At 41.0% G+C, this 22,170-nt stretch overlaps 1 protein-coding gene across 1 annotated transcript in view; it reads left to right on the plus strand.

Moving 5' to 3' along the window:
• Window positions 1–22,170, plus strand: part of scara5 (scavenger receptor class A, member 5 (putative)) — a 200,071-nt gene that overhangs the window by 168,359 nt on the left and 9,542 nt on the right. The window contains exon 11 of the mRNA XM_034162423.1: window positions 10,904–11,092. Within this exon, the coding sequence (XP_034018314.1) occupies window positions 10,904–11,092 (189 nt within the window). The remainder of the gene's footprint in view (window positions 1–10,903; window positions 11,093–22,170) is intronic.

A 22,170-nucleotide genomic window follows, 5' to 3' on the forward strand; every position in this document is an offset into this window, starting at 1 on the left:
AGAGGAAATGGCGTCTCACTAATTTAGAAGATCTTCACTTAGCCTGGAAAAAGAGTCTGTTGCTCTATAAAAAAGCCCTCCGTAAAGCTAGGACATCTTACTACTCATCACTAATTGAAGAAAATAAGAACAACCACAGGTTTCTTTTCAGCACTGTAGCCAGGCTGACAAAGAGTCAGAGCTCTATTGAGCCGAGTATTCCTTTAACTTTAACTAGTAATGACTTCATGACTTTCTTTGCTAATAAAATTTTAACTATTAGAGAAAAAATTACTCATAACCATCCCAAAGACGTATCGTTATCTTTGGCTGCTTTCAGTGATTCCTGTATTTGGTTAGACTCTTTCTCTCAGATTGTTCTGTCTGAGTTATTTTCATTAGTTACTTCATCCAAACCATCAACATGTCTATTAGACCCCATTCCTACCAGGCTGCTCAAGGAAGCCCTACCATTATTTAATGCTTCGATCTTAAATATGATCAATCTATCTTTATTAGTTGGCTATGTACCACAGGCTTTTAAGGTGGCAGTAATTAAACCATTACTTAAAAAGCCATCACTTGACCCAGCTATCTTAGCTAATTATAGGCCAATCTCCAACCTTCCTTTTCGCTCAAAAATTCTTGAAAGGGTAGTTGTAAAACAGCTAACTGATCATCTGCAGAGGAATGGTCTATTTGAAGAGTTTCAGTCAGGTTTTAGAATTCATCGTAGTACAGAAACAGCATTAGTGAAGGTTACAAATGATCTTCTTATGGCCTCAGACAGTGGACTCATCTCTGTGCTTGTTCTGTTAGACCTCAGTGCTGCTTTTGATATTGTTGACCATAAAATTTTATTGCAGAGATTAGAGCATGCCATAGGTATTAAAGGCACATTGTTACGCAGATGATACCCAGCTTTATCTATCCATGAAGCCAGAGGACACACACCAATTAGATAAACTGCAGGATTGTCTTACAGACATAAAGACATGGATGACCTCTAATTTCCTGCTTTTAAACTCAGATAAAACTGAAGTTATTGTACTTGGCCCCACAAATCTTAGAAACATGGTGTCTAACCAGATCCTTACTCTGGATGGCATTACCCTGACCTCTAGTAATACTGTGAGAAATCTTGGAGTCATTTTTGATCAGGATATGTCATTCAATGCGCATATTAAACAAATATGTAGGACTGCTTTTTTGCATTTACGCAATATCTCTAAAATTAGAAAGGTCTTGTCTCAGCGTGATGCTGAAAAACTAATTCATGTATTTATTTCCTCTAGACTGGACTATTGTAATTCATTATTATCAGGTTGTCCTAAAAGTTCCCTGAAAAGCCTTCAGTTAATTCAAAATGCTGCAGCTAGAGTACTGACAGGGACTAGAAGGAGAGAGCATATCTCACCCATATTGGCCTCTCTTCAGGTTCAGGTTCAGGTTCAGGTTCAGGTAACTTTATTTGTACCCGTAGGTAGATTTGGCTTGCAGCAAACAGAAAACAGAAAAAAGGCGTCCATGTTAGTCAACACAACAACAACAATAAAAAAACACTAAAAATACTAACAAAGAACATACACAAAACAAGTTAACAAACACCACCAAGGACTCACAACCTTAAAACCACTAAAAAGATGGTCAGCTTAAAACTAGTGTGCAAAGGGCAAATAAATAAGTATATAAATATCTAAATATAAGCATATGCTTCTTCATTGGCTTCCTGTTAACTCTAGAATAGAATTTAAAATTCTTCTTCTTACTTATAAGGTTTTGAATAATCAGGTCCCATCTTATCTTAGGGACCTCATAGTACCATATCACCCCAATAGAGCGCTTCGCTCTCAGACTGCAGGCTTACTTGTAGTTCCTAGGGTTTGTAAGAGTAGAATGGGAGGCAGAGCCTTCAGCTTTCAAGCTCCTCTCCTGTGGAACCAGCTCCCAATTCAGATCAGGGAGACAGACACCCTCTCTACTTTTAAGATTAGGCTTAAAACTTTCCTTTTTGCTAAAGCTTATAGTTAGGGCTGGATCAGGTGACCCTGAACCATCCCTTAGTTATGCTGCTATAGACTTAGACTGCTGGGGGGTTCCCATGATGCTCACAGGGGGTCGTTTTGACCGTTGGGGTTTTTACGTAGTTATTGTATGGCCTTGCCTTACAATATAAAGCGCCTTGGGGCAACTGTTTGTTGTGATTTGGCGCTATATAAATAAAATTGATTGATTGATTGATTGATTGTTTTTGGAACCTAATAACACCTCTAAACTTATTTTGCGGACGTTAGCATGGTGACGTCACAGGCTGGTAGCTAGCTACAAAAACTCTGTTTCCTTTGTGTGTAAATATTTCATCTTTGTCATATATTAAGTAAAAGATAACGAGAAATGAATTTACAGCTTGAATTATGAATGTAAAGGAGGGCTAGAGCTTGAAGACACAGACTGGGCCGATGTTGAAACAGGGAGCCACAGCCCGGTGGAACCAGAACCAGACATGCAGAACCAGAGTCCAGAATGGATGACGTGGTTTGAAACCCAAGCCAGGGAGCGAGGAAGGAGTTGATGTTGGAGACCGGAGCCAGGTGGACGCCTACGGACCTGGTGAAGAGCAGGATCACTGTGGAGGAGCAAGGCACAGGTGAGTAGTTGTGTGGGAAAGCACTAAGCACAAAAGCCGTCGTCGGAGCGCCCAAAAGCGTAAAAGCTTCAAAAAGGCTGCATAGGAATGAAACTGCTCTATAATGAATTGCAGAGCAGCCAAATACCATGTAGGGAAAACTGAGTTTCTGGCAAAGATGGAAGTGTAGAACCAGGCTTTAAATACGACTGTTGGTGATGAGCATCAGGTGGGACAATCAGCTCCACGGCATGCCACCTGGAAACACACAGAGAGGGAGAAGGCAGGACCAAGCAGGAACCAAGGCAGCACACAACACTCCAGTTGTACTACATCCATCACAGAGTCAGTTTGTCCTATTGACGGACTGGAAAAGCAGCTGATGAAAAATAAGTTGCTGGCAGCATTTGAGATGTGGATACACAGAAGAAACCTCGAGATATTATTCACTGAAAAGCAATCCAACAATTTCGTCATCGAAAATACTGTCACAAAACTAATACCTTTGAAGACCATTAAACACAGAAAACTGATGTTTTTGACACATTTCAAGAACTAATAACACTCAAGACAGTGTGCTTGAAGTCAGGGCAGCAGGAAACAAATCCTGAGGCAGACGGAGGACAACCTGGATCAACACCTTCAAGAACTGGACCAGCATTTTCACAAGGGGTGCAAAAAGTCAGATCACAGTAGCAGAGATTTGACATTTCCACATGAGGTTTTGTTGGTGTTATTCTGTTCCCACATACGTTGGATAAAGTTTGTGAACTCGTGTAATTATGACTGGGAAAGAAACATCTTCTGACTGGTGCAATCATATCTGAAATCTGAAACAAACCCACTGACATCTTCTTGTCATGTCTGTGCTTCTTTGTTCCTGTGTTGTGGCATAGTTTAAAAGAAGATGGGGGATTAATGAAAAAATCTGTGCCGTCGTATGGTCCCCGAGTGATGCATATGCGTGGAATTGTTTAACATGGGAATCTCATTGCATACCGACAAACACACATTCCTTGACAGATCCTCAACTTGGTCCAATGGCTACAAAATCCCAAAGAATCGGGGTCTGATGACCCGCCGCAGCCTTCATCTGTCTTCACAGCCATTGAGTGACAAAGCCATCACCTCTTCTGCCTGATTTGCCGTTGAGAACTTCTTTTTTCACCAGAGCCCTGTTAGCCGTCTCATTTTTAAAGTTCCTGTTGGGCCTTCATGGCTACTGTACCCTACCTGATCTGTTGCCCAGTTGCCATGTTGTGGATGTGAGGATGGACTTTGACACCCTGTCTTACACTACTTTTAATTAATAAACTCAACATTGACATATTAATGTGACTTGTTCTGAAGGATTTTTGTGAGGTAACCAGAAGATGAGAAATGTTTTTTCTTTAATAAGAGGGAATCGAGAGAACAGTCCAAACAAGGCAGCAGTTAATATTTTTGTTTTTTAAATGTGTTGTACACAAAGATCCTCCAAAGAGACCAAGTTCCAAAAGCTTCCAGTCATCACTTTAGCTCATGGGTTATCCTCCAAGTCCCACAGCCAAGACCCTAAAGACTTGAACCTTTTTGTGCTCCTGTAAAGATATCGACATCATCAAACACTTCTGTCCAGTGACTTCATAACTCCGTAAGATCTTCCCAGGTGTCTCTCAGACCCAGAAACTGCTGAGATCAAATTTGTCCACAAGTTCAACACTTTCACCACATGAAGATACATTTCTGATGACTGAGTCCAGGAAGTCACTGAAAGCCTGGACCTTAGTCTGAATCTATAGGGCCATTGCAAACTCAGACACTCTGATTCCAATGACAACTCTGAAGGAAGCTTCTGTGGCTGTAAATGGAAAAAGAATGCAGAGTAACTTTTTTCTGTTGCATCACCAGTCATCTGTCACATCATGGTGGAGAATTTTGATTTAAAAAAAAAACTGAGCTGCAGTTTTCCGGAAGGCACAAACACAAGCCTAGATTTGATCTGCTTTCTTGTGTGAAACATCATCTCAGCTCAACTCCACCATGAAGCTGTGGCTGGTGGTGCAAAAGACCAAACTTGCACTCTGCAGTTTCTCTAATCACAGCAACAAAGGCCTGTACTTCCTAGAGAGTTGTCTGTATGTCTTCATCCTGAAAATGGAAGCACATAGTTAATGCAGTATTTTTTTTTTTTTTTTTTTATGAAACCCCTTGAATTAAAGCTCACAGACTAAACTACAAGCATACTGTGATTGTTTCACTTCAACTCCACCATATTGGTGCACAAAGACAAAATTGCAAAAATTATGTCACCTTCCACCTCCTAACTGTTGCAGATCTGATTTCAAGTATTGTCCCAGTGTGTGTATATATATTATGGGAGGTTTGGAATTTTCAAGTTACATGTGTTCAACTAATGTTTCCTTTAAGCCTCTATCACACATGGCAAGAAGTTGACAGAACCATGCCTGACACGACAAATATTGCCATAATCCGACGCAGTCTGGAGGAAAAGAGGCATGGCCAGCTCTGTCAGAACGCAGACAGACTGCCTCGTCCACACCTGAACGATGGCATCCAAAGTGCATGTAGACAGCAGGTGGATGATACAGACTGCTGTCAGACAGCCATAAAAGGCGCTGCAGACTGCCCGATCGAACATCTGGATGGAGCGCTGTTTTTCTCACACACATGTGTGCGCGAGTGCACAGTGTGCGCATGAACCATCCCCTAGTTATGCTGCTATAGACTTAGACTGCTGGGGGGTTCCCATGATGCACTGAGTGTTTCTTTCTCTTTTCGCTCTGTATGCACCACTCTGCATTTAATCATTAGTGATTGATCTCTGCTCCCCTCCACAGCATGTCTTTTTCCTGGTTCTCTCTTTCAGCCCCAACCAGTCCCAGCAGAAGACTGCCCCTCCCTGAGCCTGGTTCTGCTGGAGGTTTCTTCCTGTTAAAAGGGAGTTTTTCCTTCCCACTGTCGCCAAGTGCTTGCTCACAGGGGGTCGTTTTGACTGTTGGGGTTTTTACGTAATTATTGTATGGCCTTGCCTTACAATATAAAGTGCCTTGGGGCAACTGTTTGTTGTGATTTGGCGCTATATAAATAAAATTGATTGATTGATTGATTGATTGATTGATTGATTGATTGATTGATTGATTGATTGATTGATTGATGTGTCTTTTCAACACTGTAGCCAGGCTGACAAAGAGTCAGAGCTCTATTGAGCCAAGTATTCCTTTAACTTTAACTAGTAATGACTTCATGACTTTCTTTGCTAATAAAATTTTAACTATTAGAGAAAAAATTACTCATAACCATCCCAAAGACATATTGTTCTCTTTGGCTGCTTTCAGTGATGCCGGTATTTGGTTAGACTCTTTCTCTACGATTGTTCTGTCTGAGTTATTTTCATTAGTTACTTCATCCAAACCATCAACATGTCTATTAGACCCCATTCCTACCAGGCTGCTCAAGGAAGCCCTACCATTATTTAATGCTTCGATCTTAAATATGATCAATCTATCTTTGTTAGTTGGCTATGTACCACAGGCTTTTAAGGTGGCAGTAATTAAACCATTACTTAAAAAGCCATCACTTGACCCAGCTATCTTAGCTAATTATAGGCCAATCTCCAACCTTCCTTTTCTCTCAAAAATTCTTGAAAGGGTAGTTGTAAAACAGCTAACTGATCATCTGCAGAGGAATGGTCTATTTGAAGAGTTTCAGTCAGGTTTTAGAATTCATCATAGTACAGAAACAGCATTAGTGAAGGTTACAAATGATCTTCTTATGGCCTCGGACAGTGGACTCATCTCTGTGCTTGTTCTGTTAGACCTCAGTGCTGCTTTTGATACTGTTGACCATAAAATTTTATTACAAAGATTAGAGCATGCCATAGGTATTAAAGGCACTGCGCTGCGGTGGTTTGAATCATATTTGTCTAATAGATTACAATTTGTTCATGTAAATGGGGAATCTTCTTCACAGACTAAAGTTAATTATGGAGTTCCACAAGGTTCTGTGCTAGGACCAATTTTATTCACTTTATACATGCTCCCCTTAGGCAGTATTATTAGACGGTATTGCTTAAATTTTCATTGTTACGCAGATGATACCCCGCTTTATCTATCCATGAAGCCAGAGGACACACACCAATTAGCTAAACTGCAGGATTGTCTTACAGACATAAAGACATGGATGACCTCTAATTACCTGCTTTTAAACTCAGATAAAACTGAAGTTATTGTACTTGGCCCCACAAATCTTAGAAACATGGTGTCTAACCAGATCCTTACTCTGGATGGCATTACCCTGACCTCTAGTAATACTGTGAGAAATCTTGGAGTCATTTTTGATCAGGATATGTCATTCAAAGCGCATATTAAACAAATATGTAGGACTGCTTTTTGCATTTACGCAATATCTCTAAAATCAGAAAGGTCTTGTCTCAGAGTGATGCTGAAAAACTAATTCATGCATTTATTTCCTCTAGGCTGGACTATTGTAATTCATTATTATCAGGTTGTCCTAAAAGTTCCCTAAAAAGCCTTCAGTTAATTCAAAATGCTGCAGCTAGAGTACTGACAGGGACTAGAAGGAGAGAGCATATCTCACCCATATTGGCCTCTCTTCATTGGCTTCCTGTTAATTCTAGAATAGAATTTAAAATTCTTCTTCTTAGTTATAAGGTTTTGAATAATCAGGTCCCATCTTATCTTAGGGACCTCGTAGTACCATATCACCCCAATAGAGCGCTTCGCTCTCAGACTGCAGGCTTACTTGTAGTTCCTAGGGTTTGTAAGAGTAGAATGGGAGGCAGAGCCTTCAGCTTTCAGGCTCCTCTCCTGTGGAACCAGCTCCCAATTCAGATCAGGGAGACAGACACCCTCTCTACTTTTAAGATTAGGCTTAAAACTTTCCTTTTTGCTAAAGCTTATAGTTAGGGCTGGATCAGGTGACCCTGAACCATCCCTTAGTTATGCTGCTATAGACGTAGACTGCTGAGGGGTTCCCATGATGCACTGTTTCTTTCTCTTTTTGCTCTGTATGCACCACTCTGCATTTAATCATTAGTGATCGATCTCTGCTCTCCTCCACAGCATGTCTTTTTCCTGGTTCTCTCCCTCAGCCCCAACCAGTCCCAGCAGAAGACTGCCCCTCCCTGAGCCTGGTTCTGCTGGAGGTTTCTTCCTGTTAAAAGGGAGTTTTTCCTTCTCACTGTAGCCAAGTGCTTGCTCACAGGGGGTCGTTTTGACCATTGGGGTTTTACATAATTATTGTATGGCCTTGCCTTACAATATAAAGCGCCTTGGGGCAACTGTTTGTTGTGATTTGGCGCTATATAAAAAAATTGATTGATTGATTGATTGATTGATACATGCTTCCCTTAGGCAGTATTATTAGACAGCATTGCTTAAATTTTCATTGTTACGCAGATGATACTCAGCTTTATCTATCCATGAAGCCAGAGGACACACACCAATTAGCTAAACTGCAGGATTGTCTTACAGACATAAAGACATGGATGACCTCTAATTTCCTGCTTTTAAACTCAGATAAAACTGAAGTTATTGTACTTGGCCCCACAAATCTTAGAAACATAGTGTCTAACCAGATCCTTACTCTGGATGGCATTACCCTGACCTCTAGTAATACTGTGAGAAATCTTGGAGTCATTTTTGATCAGGATATGTCATTCAATGCGCATATTAAACAAATATGTAGGACTGCTTTTTTGCATTTGCGCAATATCTCTAAAATTAGAAAGGTCTTGTCTCAGAGTGATGCTGAAAAACTAATTCATGCATTTATTTCCTCTAGGCTGGACTATTGCAATTCATTATTATCAGGTTGTCCTAAAAGTTCCCTGAAAAGCCTTCAGTTAATTCAAAATGCTGCAGCTAGAGTACTGACAGGGACTAGAAGGAGAGAGCATATCTCACCCATATTGACCTCTCTTCATTGGCTTCCTGTTAATTCTAGAATAGAATTTAAAATTCTTCTTCTTACTTATAAGGTTTTGAATAATCAGGTCCCATCTTATCTTAGGGACCTCATAGTACCATATCACCCCAATAGAGCGCTTCGCTCTCAGACTGCAGGCTTACTTGTAGTTCCTAGGGTTTGTAAGAGTGGAATGGGAGGCAGAGCCTTCAGCTTTCAGGCTCCTCTCCTCTGGAACCAGCTACCAATTCAGATCAGGGAGACAGACACCCTCTCTACTTTTAAGATTAGGCTTAAAACTTTCCTTTTTGCTAAAGCTTATAGTTAGGGCTGGATCAGGTGACCCTGAACCATCCCTTAGTTATGCTGCTATAGACTTAGACTGCTGTGGGGTTCCCATGATGCACTGAGTGTTTCTTTCTCTTTTTGCTCTGTATGCACCACTCTGCATTTAATCATTAGTGATTGATCTCTGCTCCCCTCCACAGCATGTCTTTTTCCTGGTTCTCTCCCTCAGCCCCAACCAGTCCCAGCAGAAGACTGCCCCTCCCTGAGCCTGGTTCTGCTGGAGGTTTCTTCCTGTTAAAAGGGAGTTTTTCCTTCCCACTGTCGCCAAGTGCTTGCTCACAGGGGGTCATTTTGACCGTTGGGGTTTTTCCGTAATTATTGTATGGCCTTGCCTTACAATATAAAGCGCCTTGGGGCAACTGTTTGTTGTGATTTGGTGCTATATAAATAAAATTGATTTGATTTGATTTGATGTGTGCTTCACGCACACATGCACCACAATATTGTAGTTGAAATTAATGAAATCAAATTAAATATTATTATTTAAATCCCAATACTGTTTTGCATTTAATTGAAAAAGTTATGCGGAAAAAGTTACCTAAACTTTATCAATTAAATTCTACATTTTATTTCTTAGAGTGCAGTTTGTATTATCTTTTGACATCAGTTCTTTTCTGTTGTGTTTGAGATTTGGGTTTTGTTTTGTTTTTTCCCCAAAGTTTTGTTTTTGTTTGTTTGTTTTTTGTTGTTGTTGTTGTTGTTGTTTTTTAAGCTTACTGATGTAAGTGGTAAGTGCACTTGGTGCCAGTGCAGATGGTTCCCGGTTCAAACTCCTCCCCTGCCACATTTCTCCATGTAATGTGGAGTTGCATCAGCAAAGACATGCGACATAAAACTTGTGCCAAATCACCATGCAGATCCACTTTGGAAGTGGAAAAACAAGGGAGCAGCCGAAGGGTTTTACCTACTTACTCATGCTCATCGTAAGCATCAACATTCCAGCTAAAGTCTGAAACTGTCACTTTATTTGCTGTTATTATCTCGTCATCATGCCCTTTCTTGTTTTCATCTTTTCTTTCTTTTGCTCCTCTGCTTTTTTAAAACTTCCTAATAAGTTGACTGCATAAAAGCTTACAGATGTGTGTGATGATGGTCCATTGAATGAAGTTTTTCATCTGTTGTCAGACCATGTCTTAATGGTCCAGAGGATGGTCAGAAAAAATCTAACTGAACTTTAATTGCAAAGCTGAGTCACCACAGTAGTTTTCTGAAGTGATGCAGGAAAGGAATAAGGTAGAAAAAGTTATTTTATTGTTTTTTTTTTTTGCTGAAATCAAAAGGTTGTTTCTGGGGAAGGGGGTTGTATTACAGCATGCTGAAAGCAGCGTGTTTTCTGAATTTTCATTTTGGTTTGATTTAAAGGGATTTGTTAAACTCAAACAGACAGTGAAAATAATCTGTTCAGTGTGACTTCAAAACAACATCACGAAGCATTAGGATGTGTTCCTTTACATAATAAAAAATCACTTTTTATGATGTGTGTGCATGACCTCGGGATGGTGGCGTTTGTCCTTTCTGAGCATTTTCGTACAAATATCTGTAATAATATGGGTTGTTGCACGGTTAATTGTGGCTCATCTAAGAAGTCTGTGCTCCAGTGTTTCCTTCAAGAGAAATCTTCATGGTATTTAGTTTTGTGTATGCATGTCCAGCTAATCCCAAATTACTGAGGAAATAAGTGGGTCACACTTTTTAATATCCGCACACAAGCCGCCAGTCATAACACCCGAACCAAGATTAGAGGTGCAGTTGTCATAGAGGAGGAACCTGTCTATCCAGCCCAAAATCAGTATTTGGAGCACGCTATGAACATGTTTATTTCTACTCTAAACTTGGACATTTTAACATGGAGTTGAATGGGAACTTACTTGTTTGTGGAGCAAGCCTCAAGTGGCCAGTCAAGGAACTGCAACTCTTTCTTCTTCCAGTAGGGCTTCATCTAAGACCATCGAAGCTAACTGCTTGGCTGTAAAAACGTTAATGCAAAGAGATGTTCTCCTCTTGCATATTTGTGTGTTTCAGTGGAGGACACCCTTGTCCGGCTGGTGAACGGCTCAGGTCCTCATGAGGGGCGAGTCGAAGTTTTCCATGAACGCCGCTGGGGGACGGTGTGCGATGACGTCTGGGATAAAAAAGACGGCGATGTGGTCTGCAGAATGTTGGGATTCCGCAGAGCTCTTGAAGTCCACAAGACTGGACGCTTTGGACAGGGTAGGAGTGGATCAGCACAAACACCCAAACACTGTTATTTCACATAATCCTCACTGCTATTTTACCACAGTCACAAAGGAGGTTGGTTTTTCTGTTGGGATTGTTAGAAATATACAGTTGTGGTTTGAAGTTTACATACACTCACCATGGGTGTGAATGTCATGGTAATTTTGGGCCGTTAATGTCCTTGAAATGTTCTTTTGTCAGTGTGGAATGATTGTACATCATGCAGCATTAGTCACTTTAAAAACAAGAATTGGGTGCACAAGTTTGAATTTATTTTGGATCGTCTGAAATACACAGGGTCATAATTATACATACAGGCACAAATATACGCATACACCCCCACTAATATTTGGTTAAATGTCCCTTAGCAAGCCGTACCTCAATCAGATGATTTAAGTAAGAATCAACAGGCTTCTGGTGTAATTCTGGCTGGATATTTTAACACTCATCATTCTTAGCATTGGTCAGTCTAATGAATGCTGTCAAACACGTCATCCTTTTCATGCTGGCAAAGAGAAACTAACAGTTGTAATCAATCATGATCACTAATGAGGAGTTAATAGGCCTTGGTCTTGACACATTAACAGACATTGTAGAACCTTCAGCACCATTATTAAAGATTTAGGTGATTGTTTATATTTGAGCCAGCATGGATAATTTTGACCCTATGTGATTTTTAGAAAATCCAAAATAAATTCAGATTTGTGCACCCACTTCTTGTTTTTTGAAGTCATCAATCATGTTTGTCGTACAGTCAATCCATCCTGACAAAAGAACAGGACAAGAACATCATTAAAAGCCCAAAATTACCGTGACATTAATGCTCATGCTAAGTGTATGTAAACCTTTGACCACAACTGTATCTGAAATAGTTATGAACCAGTTTTTGGGAAATCTGACAAAAATACTCGTAAGATTAAGAACACGTTAAAGCTTGTTGACAATGCCGATGCAATTCCAGGACTTATTGTTCACGTCCTTTAATGTACAACTGTAAGGCTTTTCTACCAATAACTCCAGACAATCTCACATACTGTATCTTGATAACATTTGGAGAGAACAAGTGAGTGAGTTCTGGCAACTGTTTGAATGAGAACAAGTATATTGTAGAATCTTTTCACATCATGAGTGACAGAGAGAAGGAGGGAACAAGCCAGAGGTTTTACCAGCTGAGATATATGCAGGCTTTATCGAACGTCTATGCCATCAAATTTACATAAAGTTCAGAGTTTTTCCAGCCTGATGTAAATTCTGGCCATTGAGTACATACCTGGAACTACTGTATTTTCCAGACTATATGACTATAGCCCCAGTAACACCATGACTGATAAAGGAAAAGTATGAGAAGCTGATACTATCAGTTTGTGTTAATTTTTGTTCAACAAAAGTCCTTTTCCCATCTGCAAAATGAGTTCCTTGTTAGCTTATGTCACAGTTCGTCACAAAGTTTGGAGCAAGCTCAAAACTTTGAGCGGACATAGGCAGAGAGCTTCCCTGCTGCCTGCATGTTTGTTTACTGTTCTGTCCTGCTTTTACAATACCCATACGTTTATATCCTGTAGCTGTCCAATCTTTCAGACTGGGCTTCTGATTGGCCAAAGCTCCGGTGCAGGGTGTGAATTCTGCTGCAATAACTCTCTCTCTCTCTCTCTCTCTCTCTCTCTCTCTCTCTCTCTCTCTCTCTCTCTCTCTCTCTCTCTCTCTCTCTCTCTCTCTCGTCAGAAATGTGATGTCATCTGTCCATCAGAGCCCTAAATCCACGGGAGGCTGATGGATTTGCCAATGGATACAATATTTAAATATGTAACTAATCCTTTTGCTCATTCAGTCATGGCATGACACAGCTTAATGAGTCACATTTGTCCAACAATGCAACATGAACAGGGAACAAAAAACATATGAATCATATCACTCTATAAGTCGTATGTATTTTTTTTAAATCTGGTGCAACAGATTCTTGCAACAGGAAGCAAAATTAATTGAATCTGCATATTATTTATTTATAATACACTGCACCGCGTTACTGAGTAAAAGCTCATGGGCTAATTAAGGTTACTGTGGTTGCCATCCAGCTTAATGGTGCATTACCACCACCTTCTGCTCCAGAGTGCGGATCAGACAGTACCACATTCACATCAGTATACAGAAACAGCTTGTCACGCTTGTAGACAGTGCTATCTTGTGGCCACAGATGACATTGCACTATTTTTTCATATATAAGTTGCTTTACAGTATAAGTTGCCAAACAAATTAAAAATATATCTATATAACCAGGTAGTTCATTACTCATCATCTGTGCCTGCAGTAGTTTGCCACTTGACCACTGTTAAGTGGCAAACTACTGCATATAATCCATTGCCACTGTGGACCAACAGATTTCAGAGAGGTTCTTCCAGCATTGCTGCCTGAGATCATCGTGTTACAGTTTGCAAACTGCAGTAAATGGAAATACAGTCTAGTTTGCACAGTTGTCTTTTGCCTTCTTCCAGCCATAAACTGCAATATTCAAGCAGAGTTTGTGACCCAATAAGCGGTGAACATGAAGCCAATGACGATGTCAGTGTCATGGTGTAAAAAGCGTCCAAATGTACACACATCCAAACCAAAAAAACACTGGGTGCTGGGCCGAATTGACCAAATGATCAACAGCAGAAACTGTCCACACACCAGTTATTGCTGCAAGAACACTCTTTATTACCACCAAGTATGTGACGTTCAGGGCCTAGGCCCTTCTTCAGACAAACAATAAAGAGAAACTATATACACCTTTTAAGTTAGATAGGAGACCCCTTTAGTAGAATTTTGCCTTGGGCCCTGGAGAGATTAGGACCGGCTTTGCGTAGGACCGGTTAGGGTTAGGGTTATGATGTGGCATCAAGGCTTTGACTTGATGTGGCGGGATGTGAAGACTGCACTTAGCTTGAGATGGAGAATTTGACATGATGGGAATCTTGGGCGTCAAGTGACACCATGAATTACTGTGGACTGGGGCAAAGTGTGGAGACAGCAGTCATTGGCGTGAAGAGGTGACTTGACTTATTGGAAGCTTTAAGCTTGCAGAAGAGGCTAGGTGTTGTGGGGATCGTGTGGCTGATGTGAAGTTCTGACATGACGTGGTTTATGAGCGTGATGTGGATCTTTGTTTTGGTGTGACTTACTGTCGCTGGCAATGTGAGAGCAGGACATATCGCAAACACTGCTGAACCGACAAACAACAAAAACAAAATAACAATGACAGACAGGAAAGACTTGGCACTAATGTCGTGTGACTAATAATGACTAAGACAGAAACAGGTGCATCGTGATTACAGCCAAGACACACCAGATGGTTGCACACATGGAGGAGAGACCAGAACAATGCTCCCACGGGGAAAACCACACCAGTGTAGAAATCTACAGTGAAACTCAAAACCTGGCAACAAAATAATGCTTAGAAACCATCATTGTACATTCATACAAACTAAAACTCAATATACACCTAAAACTGCTCAAATGCCACAAATAATCACACAAAACACACAAGAAAAACAAGCCAGATCATGACAGATGATTTTCATTCGATGTGGTTGCTAGGGCAGCTCTACATTGCGGTTTGCATTGGTTCATATTTTATGTGCACCCTGACAAAGCAGAATTCAAATCCAGCAAAGCGATGATAAATTGAGTTCCTCCTCTTTGGTTTTCCCCTAAAATCCCCCTCATTGGTAATTCAGTAATTATTTGCGAAAACCATCATAAATTTGAGAGTGAGCCGACCCCAGCCTGCAAACAGAGCTGTAAGTGTGTGATGAGATCCAGAGTAAATGGTTTTAGGTTACGTGTCCACTAATGTGAGCCCTCAGCCGAACAGCTGGAGCTGATGTACGGCCCTGTGCCTGGCTACTGTCACAGCCCCACGTGCATTTTTCCACTGTGCATACCTCATTTCCATCCTGAACACGCCTGCATGCAAACACATGCATTTAATGTTTCGTGGCATTTTCAAATTATCAGATCTCCTGCCAACTGCACTTCATGGAGTGCTTGAATGTTGAAAGTATGTCATACAGAGAAAAGAAAACAGAATAAAGTAATACAAAGTAACTCAGTCTTCCACAGACACAGTCTGTTCTGGTGTCTTGAGATATGATACGTAGGTAACAACTTAATTTTTAGTGAAACCCAAGTGCTTCATGATTAAATATAATCCAAACACAGAAAGTAAGAACTAGAAGTACACCAGTTTTTATGCCGTTACTCAACAAAGGTAGGGGGTGTTATGTTTTCACCCCATCCATCCAAACTCAAAAATATTGAGGCAATCTAAAATTTTTGAGGTCTCAAACTAAAAGTCAGTTGTTCCCAAAACGTTTGATTACAGTATATGCTACTTGTACACCATGATTAATATTAAATTAAAGTGTTCATTAAGTAAAGTAAGGCCCTTTGGCTGCTCCCTTGTTTTTCACTCAGGTTGGCTCAGGTTTTATGCCAGATGTCCTTCCTGATGTAACTCCACATTACATGGAGAAAAGTGGCAGGGGTGGGGTTTGAACCAGGAGCTTTCCATACCAAGACCAAGTGCACTAACCACTTGGCCACCATTCCTGCTAAAGTATCCATTAAGTCAACTCAAATATTTTCATGTATGATTACTTAAGTTGTGCTTAAGTTGTGTTTTTGACATTTTGCTTAGTTAATATGCAATTAGTTCAAGTCAAATCAACCATTCTGATTTTAATTTACTCAAAAAGCAAAACCATGTTACACAAACTTGAAATATTTAAGTAAGTAGAACATTTTCTTAAAACTTTGAGTTTACACGACTTAATCTTTTTAATTAATTTGAACATTCGTGTTTAGTTTGTAATATGGCCACTACAGACGTGTCTTCATTTTCATTTTCAGGCAGTAACTAAAGAACACCTCATCTGACTGAAACCATTTCTTGGTTTTCAACTGGGGAGGAAGGTTCCTCTTGCAAATACACTCAACAAAAATATAAACGCAACACTTTTGGTTTTGCTCCCATTTTGTATGAGATGAACTCAAAGATCTAAAACCTTTTCCACATACACAATATCATCATTTCCCTCAAATATTGTTCACAAACCAGTCTAAATCTGTGATAGTGAGCACTTCTCCTTTGCTGAGATAATCCATCCCACCTCACAGGTGTGCCATATCAAGATGCTGATTAGACACCATGATTAGTGCACAGGTGTGCCTTAGACTGCCCACAATAAAAGGCCACTCTGAAAGGTGCAGTTTTATCACACAGCACAATGCCACAGATGACGCAAGATTTGAGGGAGCGTGCAATTGGCATGCTGACAGCAGGAATGTCAACCAGAGCTGTTGCTCGTGTATTGAATGTTCATTTCTCTACCATAAGCCATCTCCAAAGGCGTTTCAGAGAATTTGGCAGTACATCCAACGAGCCTCACAACCGCAGACCACGTGTAACCACACCAGCCCAGGACCTCCACATCCAGCATGTGCACCTCCAAGATCGTCTGAGACCAGCCACTCGGACAGCTGCTGAAACAATCGGTTTGCATAACCAAAGAATTTCTGCACAAACTGAACAGAAACCGTCTCAGGGAAGCTCATCTGCATGCTCGTCGTCCTCATCGGGGTCTCGACCTGACTCCAGTTCGTCGTCGTAACCGACTTCAGGGACCGACTTGGGCAAATGCTCACATTCGCTGGCGTTTGGCACGTTGGAGAGGTGTTCTCTTCATGGATGAATCCCGGTTCACACTGTCCAGGGCAGATGGCAGACAGCGTGTGTGGCGTCGTGTGGGTGAGCGGTTTTCTGATGTCAATGTTGTGGATCGAGTGGCCCATGGTGGCGGTGGGGTTATGGTATGGGCAGGCGTCTGTTATGGACGAAGAACACAGGTGCATTTTATTGATGGCATTTTGAATGCACAGAGATACCGTGACGAGATCCTGAGGCCCATTGTTGTGCCATACATCCAAGAACATCACCTCATGTTGCAGCAGGATAATGCACGGCCCCATGTTGCAAGGATCTGTACACAATTCTTGGAAGCTGAAAATGTCCCAGTTCTTGCATGGCCGGCATACTCACCGGACATGTCATCCATTGAGCATGTTTGGGATGCTCTGGACCGGTGTATACAACAGCGTGTACCAGTTCCTGCCAATATCCAGCAACTTCGCACAGCCATTGAAGAGGAGTGGACCAACATTCCACAGGCCACAATTGACAACCTGATCAACTCTATGTGAAGGAGATGTGTTGCACTGCATGAGGCAAATGGTGGTCACACCAGATACTGACTGGTATCCCCCCAATAAAACAAAACTGCACCTTTCAGAGTGGCCGTTTATTATGGGCAGTCTAAGGCACACCTGTGCACTAATCATGGTAACTAATCAGCATCTTGATATTGCACACCTGTGAGGTGGGATGGATTATCTCAGCAAAGGAGAAGTGCTCACTATCACAGATTTAGACTGGTTTGTGAACAATATTTGAGGGAAATGGTGATATTATGTATGTGGAAAAAGTTTTAGATCTTTGAGTTCATCTCATACAAAATGGGAGCAAAATCAAAAGTGTTGCGTTTATATTTTTGTTGAGTGTAGTTGTCGCTCTTTATCCAACATGGCCAATACAGACGCCATCTTGATTTTTATTTTCAGGCATTTTGCAAACTTGTCTGATTGAAATCAATTCTTGAAACCATTTCATAAAAGCTGCTCTGACACCCTTCAGAGCAGCTTTTATGAGCAAACCATGAAACATCGCGCTGATGGGCAGGCATGCATGATGCCGGTGCGACAGTGCCACCAGCTGCATGATGTGGTTACAGATCGCACAGCTGCTGTGAAGAAAAAATAAATACATTTTTTTTGTAAATACATGCTGCGATGGTTCCACAAAAGGCTCAGCCGTTCACAAGCAAAGATGGGGCGAGGATCACCACTTTGTGAACAGCTGCATAAAAAAATAGTCCAACAGTTTAAGAACAATGTTTCTCAAACTTCAATTGCAAGGAATTTAGGGATTCCATCATCTACAGTCCATAATATAACCGGAAGATTCAGATAATCTGGAGAACTTTCTACATGTAAGCAGCAAGGCTGAAAGGCGGCACTGCATTAAAAACCGATATCATTGTGTAAAGGATCTTACCTCCTGGGCTCAGGAGCACTGCAGAAAACCATTGTCAGTTAATACAGTTCGTCGCTACATCTACAAGCGCAAGTTAAAACTCTACCATGCAAAGTGAAAGCCAAACATCAACAACATACAGAAACGCCGCCGCCTTCTCTGGGCCCAAGCTCATTTGAAATGGACAGATGCAAAGTGGAAAAGTGTGCTGTGGTCTGATGAGTCCACATTTCAAATTGTTTTTGGAAATCATGGACGTCGTGTCCTCTGGACAAAAGAGGAAAAAGATCATTCAGATTGTTACCAGTGCAAAATTCAAAAGCCAGCATCTGTGATGGTATGGGGGTGTGTTAGTGCTCATGACATGGACAACTTACACATCTGTGATGGCACCATCAATGCTGAAAGGTCTATCCAGGTTTTGGAACAACACATGCTGCCATCCAAGCAACGTCTTTTTTAGGGACGTCCCTGCTTATTTCAGCAAGACAATGCCAAGCCACATTCTGCACGTGTTACAACAGCATGGCTTCATAGAAAAAGAGTGCGGGTACTAGACTGGCCTGCCTGCAGTCCAGACCTGTTGCCCATTGAAAATGTGTGGCGCATTATGAAGCGCAAAATACGACAACGGAGACCCCGGACTGTTGAACAACTGAAGTTGTACATCAAGCAAGAATGGGAAAGAATTCCACCTACAAAGCTTCAACAATTAGTGTCCTCAGTTCCCAAACGCTTATTGAGTGTTGTCAGAAGGAAAGGTGATGTAACACAGTGGTAAACATACCACTGTCCCAGCTTTTTTGAAACATGTTGCAGGTATCCATTTCAAAATGAGCAAATATTTGCACAAAAACAATAAACTTTAACAGTTTGAACATTAAATATCTTGTCTTTGTGGTGTATTCAATTGAATATAGGTTGAAGAGAATTTGCAAATCATTGTATTCTATTTTTATTTACATTTCCTGCCCCCCTGGCAGATCCCGAGCAGCCGGGAAAGCAGGCTGACTGGGTGACTGTGAGGAGGAAGCGTAGCCCTAAACAGAAGCCCCGTGTACACCGCCAACCCGTTCACATCTCTAACCGTTTTTCCCCACTCGACGACACACCCGCCGAGGATCAAACTCTGGTTATTGGCGACTCTGTTTTGAGAAATGTGAAGTTAGTGACACCAGCAACCATAGTCAATTGTCTTCCGGGGGCCAGAGCAGGCGACATTGAAGGAAATTTGAAACTGCTGGCTAAGGCTATGCGTAAATTTGGTAAGATTGTAATTCACGTCGGCAGTAATGACACCCGGTTACGCCAATCGGAGGTCACTAAAATTACATTAAATCGGTGTGTAACTTTGCAAAAACAATGTCGGACTCTGTAGTTTTCTCTGGGCCCCTCCCCAATCGGACCGGGAGTGACATGTTTAGCCGCATGTTCTCTTTGAATTGCTGGCTGTCTGAGTGGTGTCCAAAAAATGAGGTGGGCTTCATAGATAATTGGCAAAGCTTCTGGGGAAAACCTGGTCTTGTTAGGAGAGACGGCATCCATCCCACTTTGGATGGAGCAGCTCTCATTTCTAGAAATCTGGGCCATTTTCTTAAATCCTCCAAACCGTGACTATCCAGGGTTGGGACCAGGAAGCAGAGTTGTAATCTTACACACCTCTCTGCAGCTTCTCTCCCCCTGCCATCCCCTCATTACCCCATCCCCGTAGAGACGGTGCCTGCTCCCATCCTACCAATAACCAGCAAAAATCTATTTAAGCATAAAAATTCAAAAAGAAAAAATAATATAGCACCTTCAACTGCACCACAGACTAAAACAGTTAAATGTGGTCTATTAAACATTAGGTCTCTCTCTTTTAAGTCCCTGTTGGTAAATGATATAATAATTGATCAACATATTGATTTATTCTGCCTAACAGAAACCTGGTTACAGCAGGATGAATATGTTAGTTTAAATGAGTCAACACCCCCGAGTCACACTAACTGTCAGAATGCTCGTAGCACGGGCCGGGGCGGAGGATTAGCAGCAATCTTCCATTCCAGCTTATTAATTAATCAAAAACCCAGACAGAGCGTTAATTCATTTGAAAGCTTGTCTCTTAGTCTTGTCCATCCAAATTGGAAGTCCCAAAAACCAGTTTTATTTGTTATTATCTATCGTCCACCTGGTCATTACTGTGAGTTTCTCTGTGAATTTTCAGACCTTTTGTCTGACTTAGTGCTTAGCTCAGATAAGATAATTATAGTGGGCGATTTTAACATCCACACAGATGCTGAGAATGACAGCCTCAACACTGCATTTAATCTATTATTAGACTCTATTGGCTTTGCTCAAAAAGTAAATGAGTCCACCCACCACTTTAATCATATCTTAGATCTTGTTCTGACTTATGGTATGGAAATAGAAGACTTAACAGTATTCCCTGAAAACTCCCTTCTGTCTGATCATTTCTTAATAACATTTACATTTACTCTGATGGACTACCCAGCAGTGGGGAATAAGTTTCATTACACTAGAAGTCTTTCAGAAAAGCGCTGTAACTAGGTTTAAAAGATATGATTCCTTCTTTATGTTCTCTAATGCCATATACCAACACAGTGCAGAGTAGCTACCTAAACTCTGTAAGGGAGATAGAGTATCCGTCAATAGTTTTACATCCTCATTGAAGACAACTTTGGATGCTGTAGCTCCTCTGAAAAAGAGAGCTTTAAATCAGAAGTGTCTGACTCCGTGGTATAACTCACAAACTCGTAGCTTAAAGCAGATAACCCGTAAGTTGGAGAGGAAATGGCGTCTCACTAATTTAGAAGATCTTCACTTAGCCTGGAAAAAGAGTCTGTTGCTCTATAAAAAAGCCCTCCGTAAAGCTAGGACATCTTTATACTCATCACTAATTGAAGAAAATAAGAACAACCCCAGGTTTCTTTCAGCACTGTAGCCAGGCTGACAAAGAGTCAGAGCTCTATTGAGCTGAGTATTCCATTAACTTTAACTAGTAATGACTTCATGACTTTCTTTGCTAACAAAATTTTAACTATTAGAGAAAAAATTACTCATAAACCATCCCAAAGACGTATCGTTATCTTTGGCTGCTTTCAGTGATGCCGGTATTTGGTTAGACTCTTTCTCTCCGATTGTTCTGTCTGAGTTATTTTCATTAGTTACTTCATCCAAACCATCAACATGTTATTAGACCCCATTCCTACCAGGCCTGCTCAAGGAAGCCCTACCATTATTTAAATGCTTCGATCTTAAATATGATCAATCTATCTTTGTTAGTTGGCTATGTACCACAGGCTTTAAGGTGGCAGTAATTAAACCATTACTTAAAAAGCCATCACTTGACCCAGCTATCTTAGCTAATTATAGGCCAATCTCCAACCTTCCTTTTCTCTCAAAATTCTTGAAAGGGTAGTTGTAAAACAGCTAACTGATCATCTGCAGAGGAATGGTCTATTTGAAGAGTTTCAGTCAGGTTGTAGAATTCATCGTAGTAAAGAAACAGCATTAGTGAAGGTTACAAATGATCTTCTTATGGCCTCGAAACAGTGGACTCAATCTCTGTGCTTGTTCTGTTAGACCCTCAGTGCTGCTTTTGATACTGTTGACCCATAAAATTTTATTACAGAGATTAGAGCATGCCATAGGTATTAAAGGCACTGCGGCTGCGATGGTTTGAATCATATTTGTCTAATAGATTACAATTTGTTCAGTAAATGGGGAATCTTCTTCACAGACTAAAGTTAATTATGGGGTTCCACAAGGTTCTGTGCTAGAACCAATTTTATTCACTTTATACATGCTTCCCTTAGGCAGTATTATTAGACGGTATTGCTTAATTTTCATTGTTACGCAGATGATACCCAGCTTTATCTATCCATGAAGCCCAGAGGACACACACACCAATTAGCTAAACTGCAGGATTGTCTTACAGACATAAAGA

Source organism: Thalassophryne amazonica, chromosome 21, assembly GCF_902500255.1.
Source record: "Thalassophryne amazonica chromosome 21, fThaAma1.1, whole genome shotgun sequence".
NCBI lineage: Eukaryota > Metazoa > Chordata > Actinopteri > Batrachoidiformes > Batrachoididae > Thalassophryne > Thalassophryne amazonica.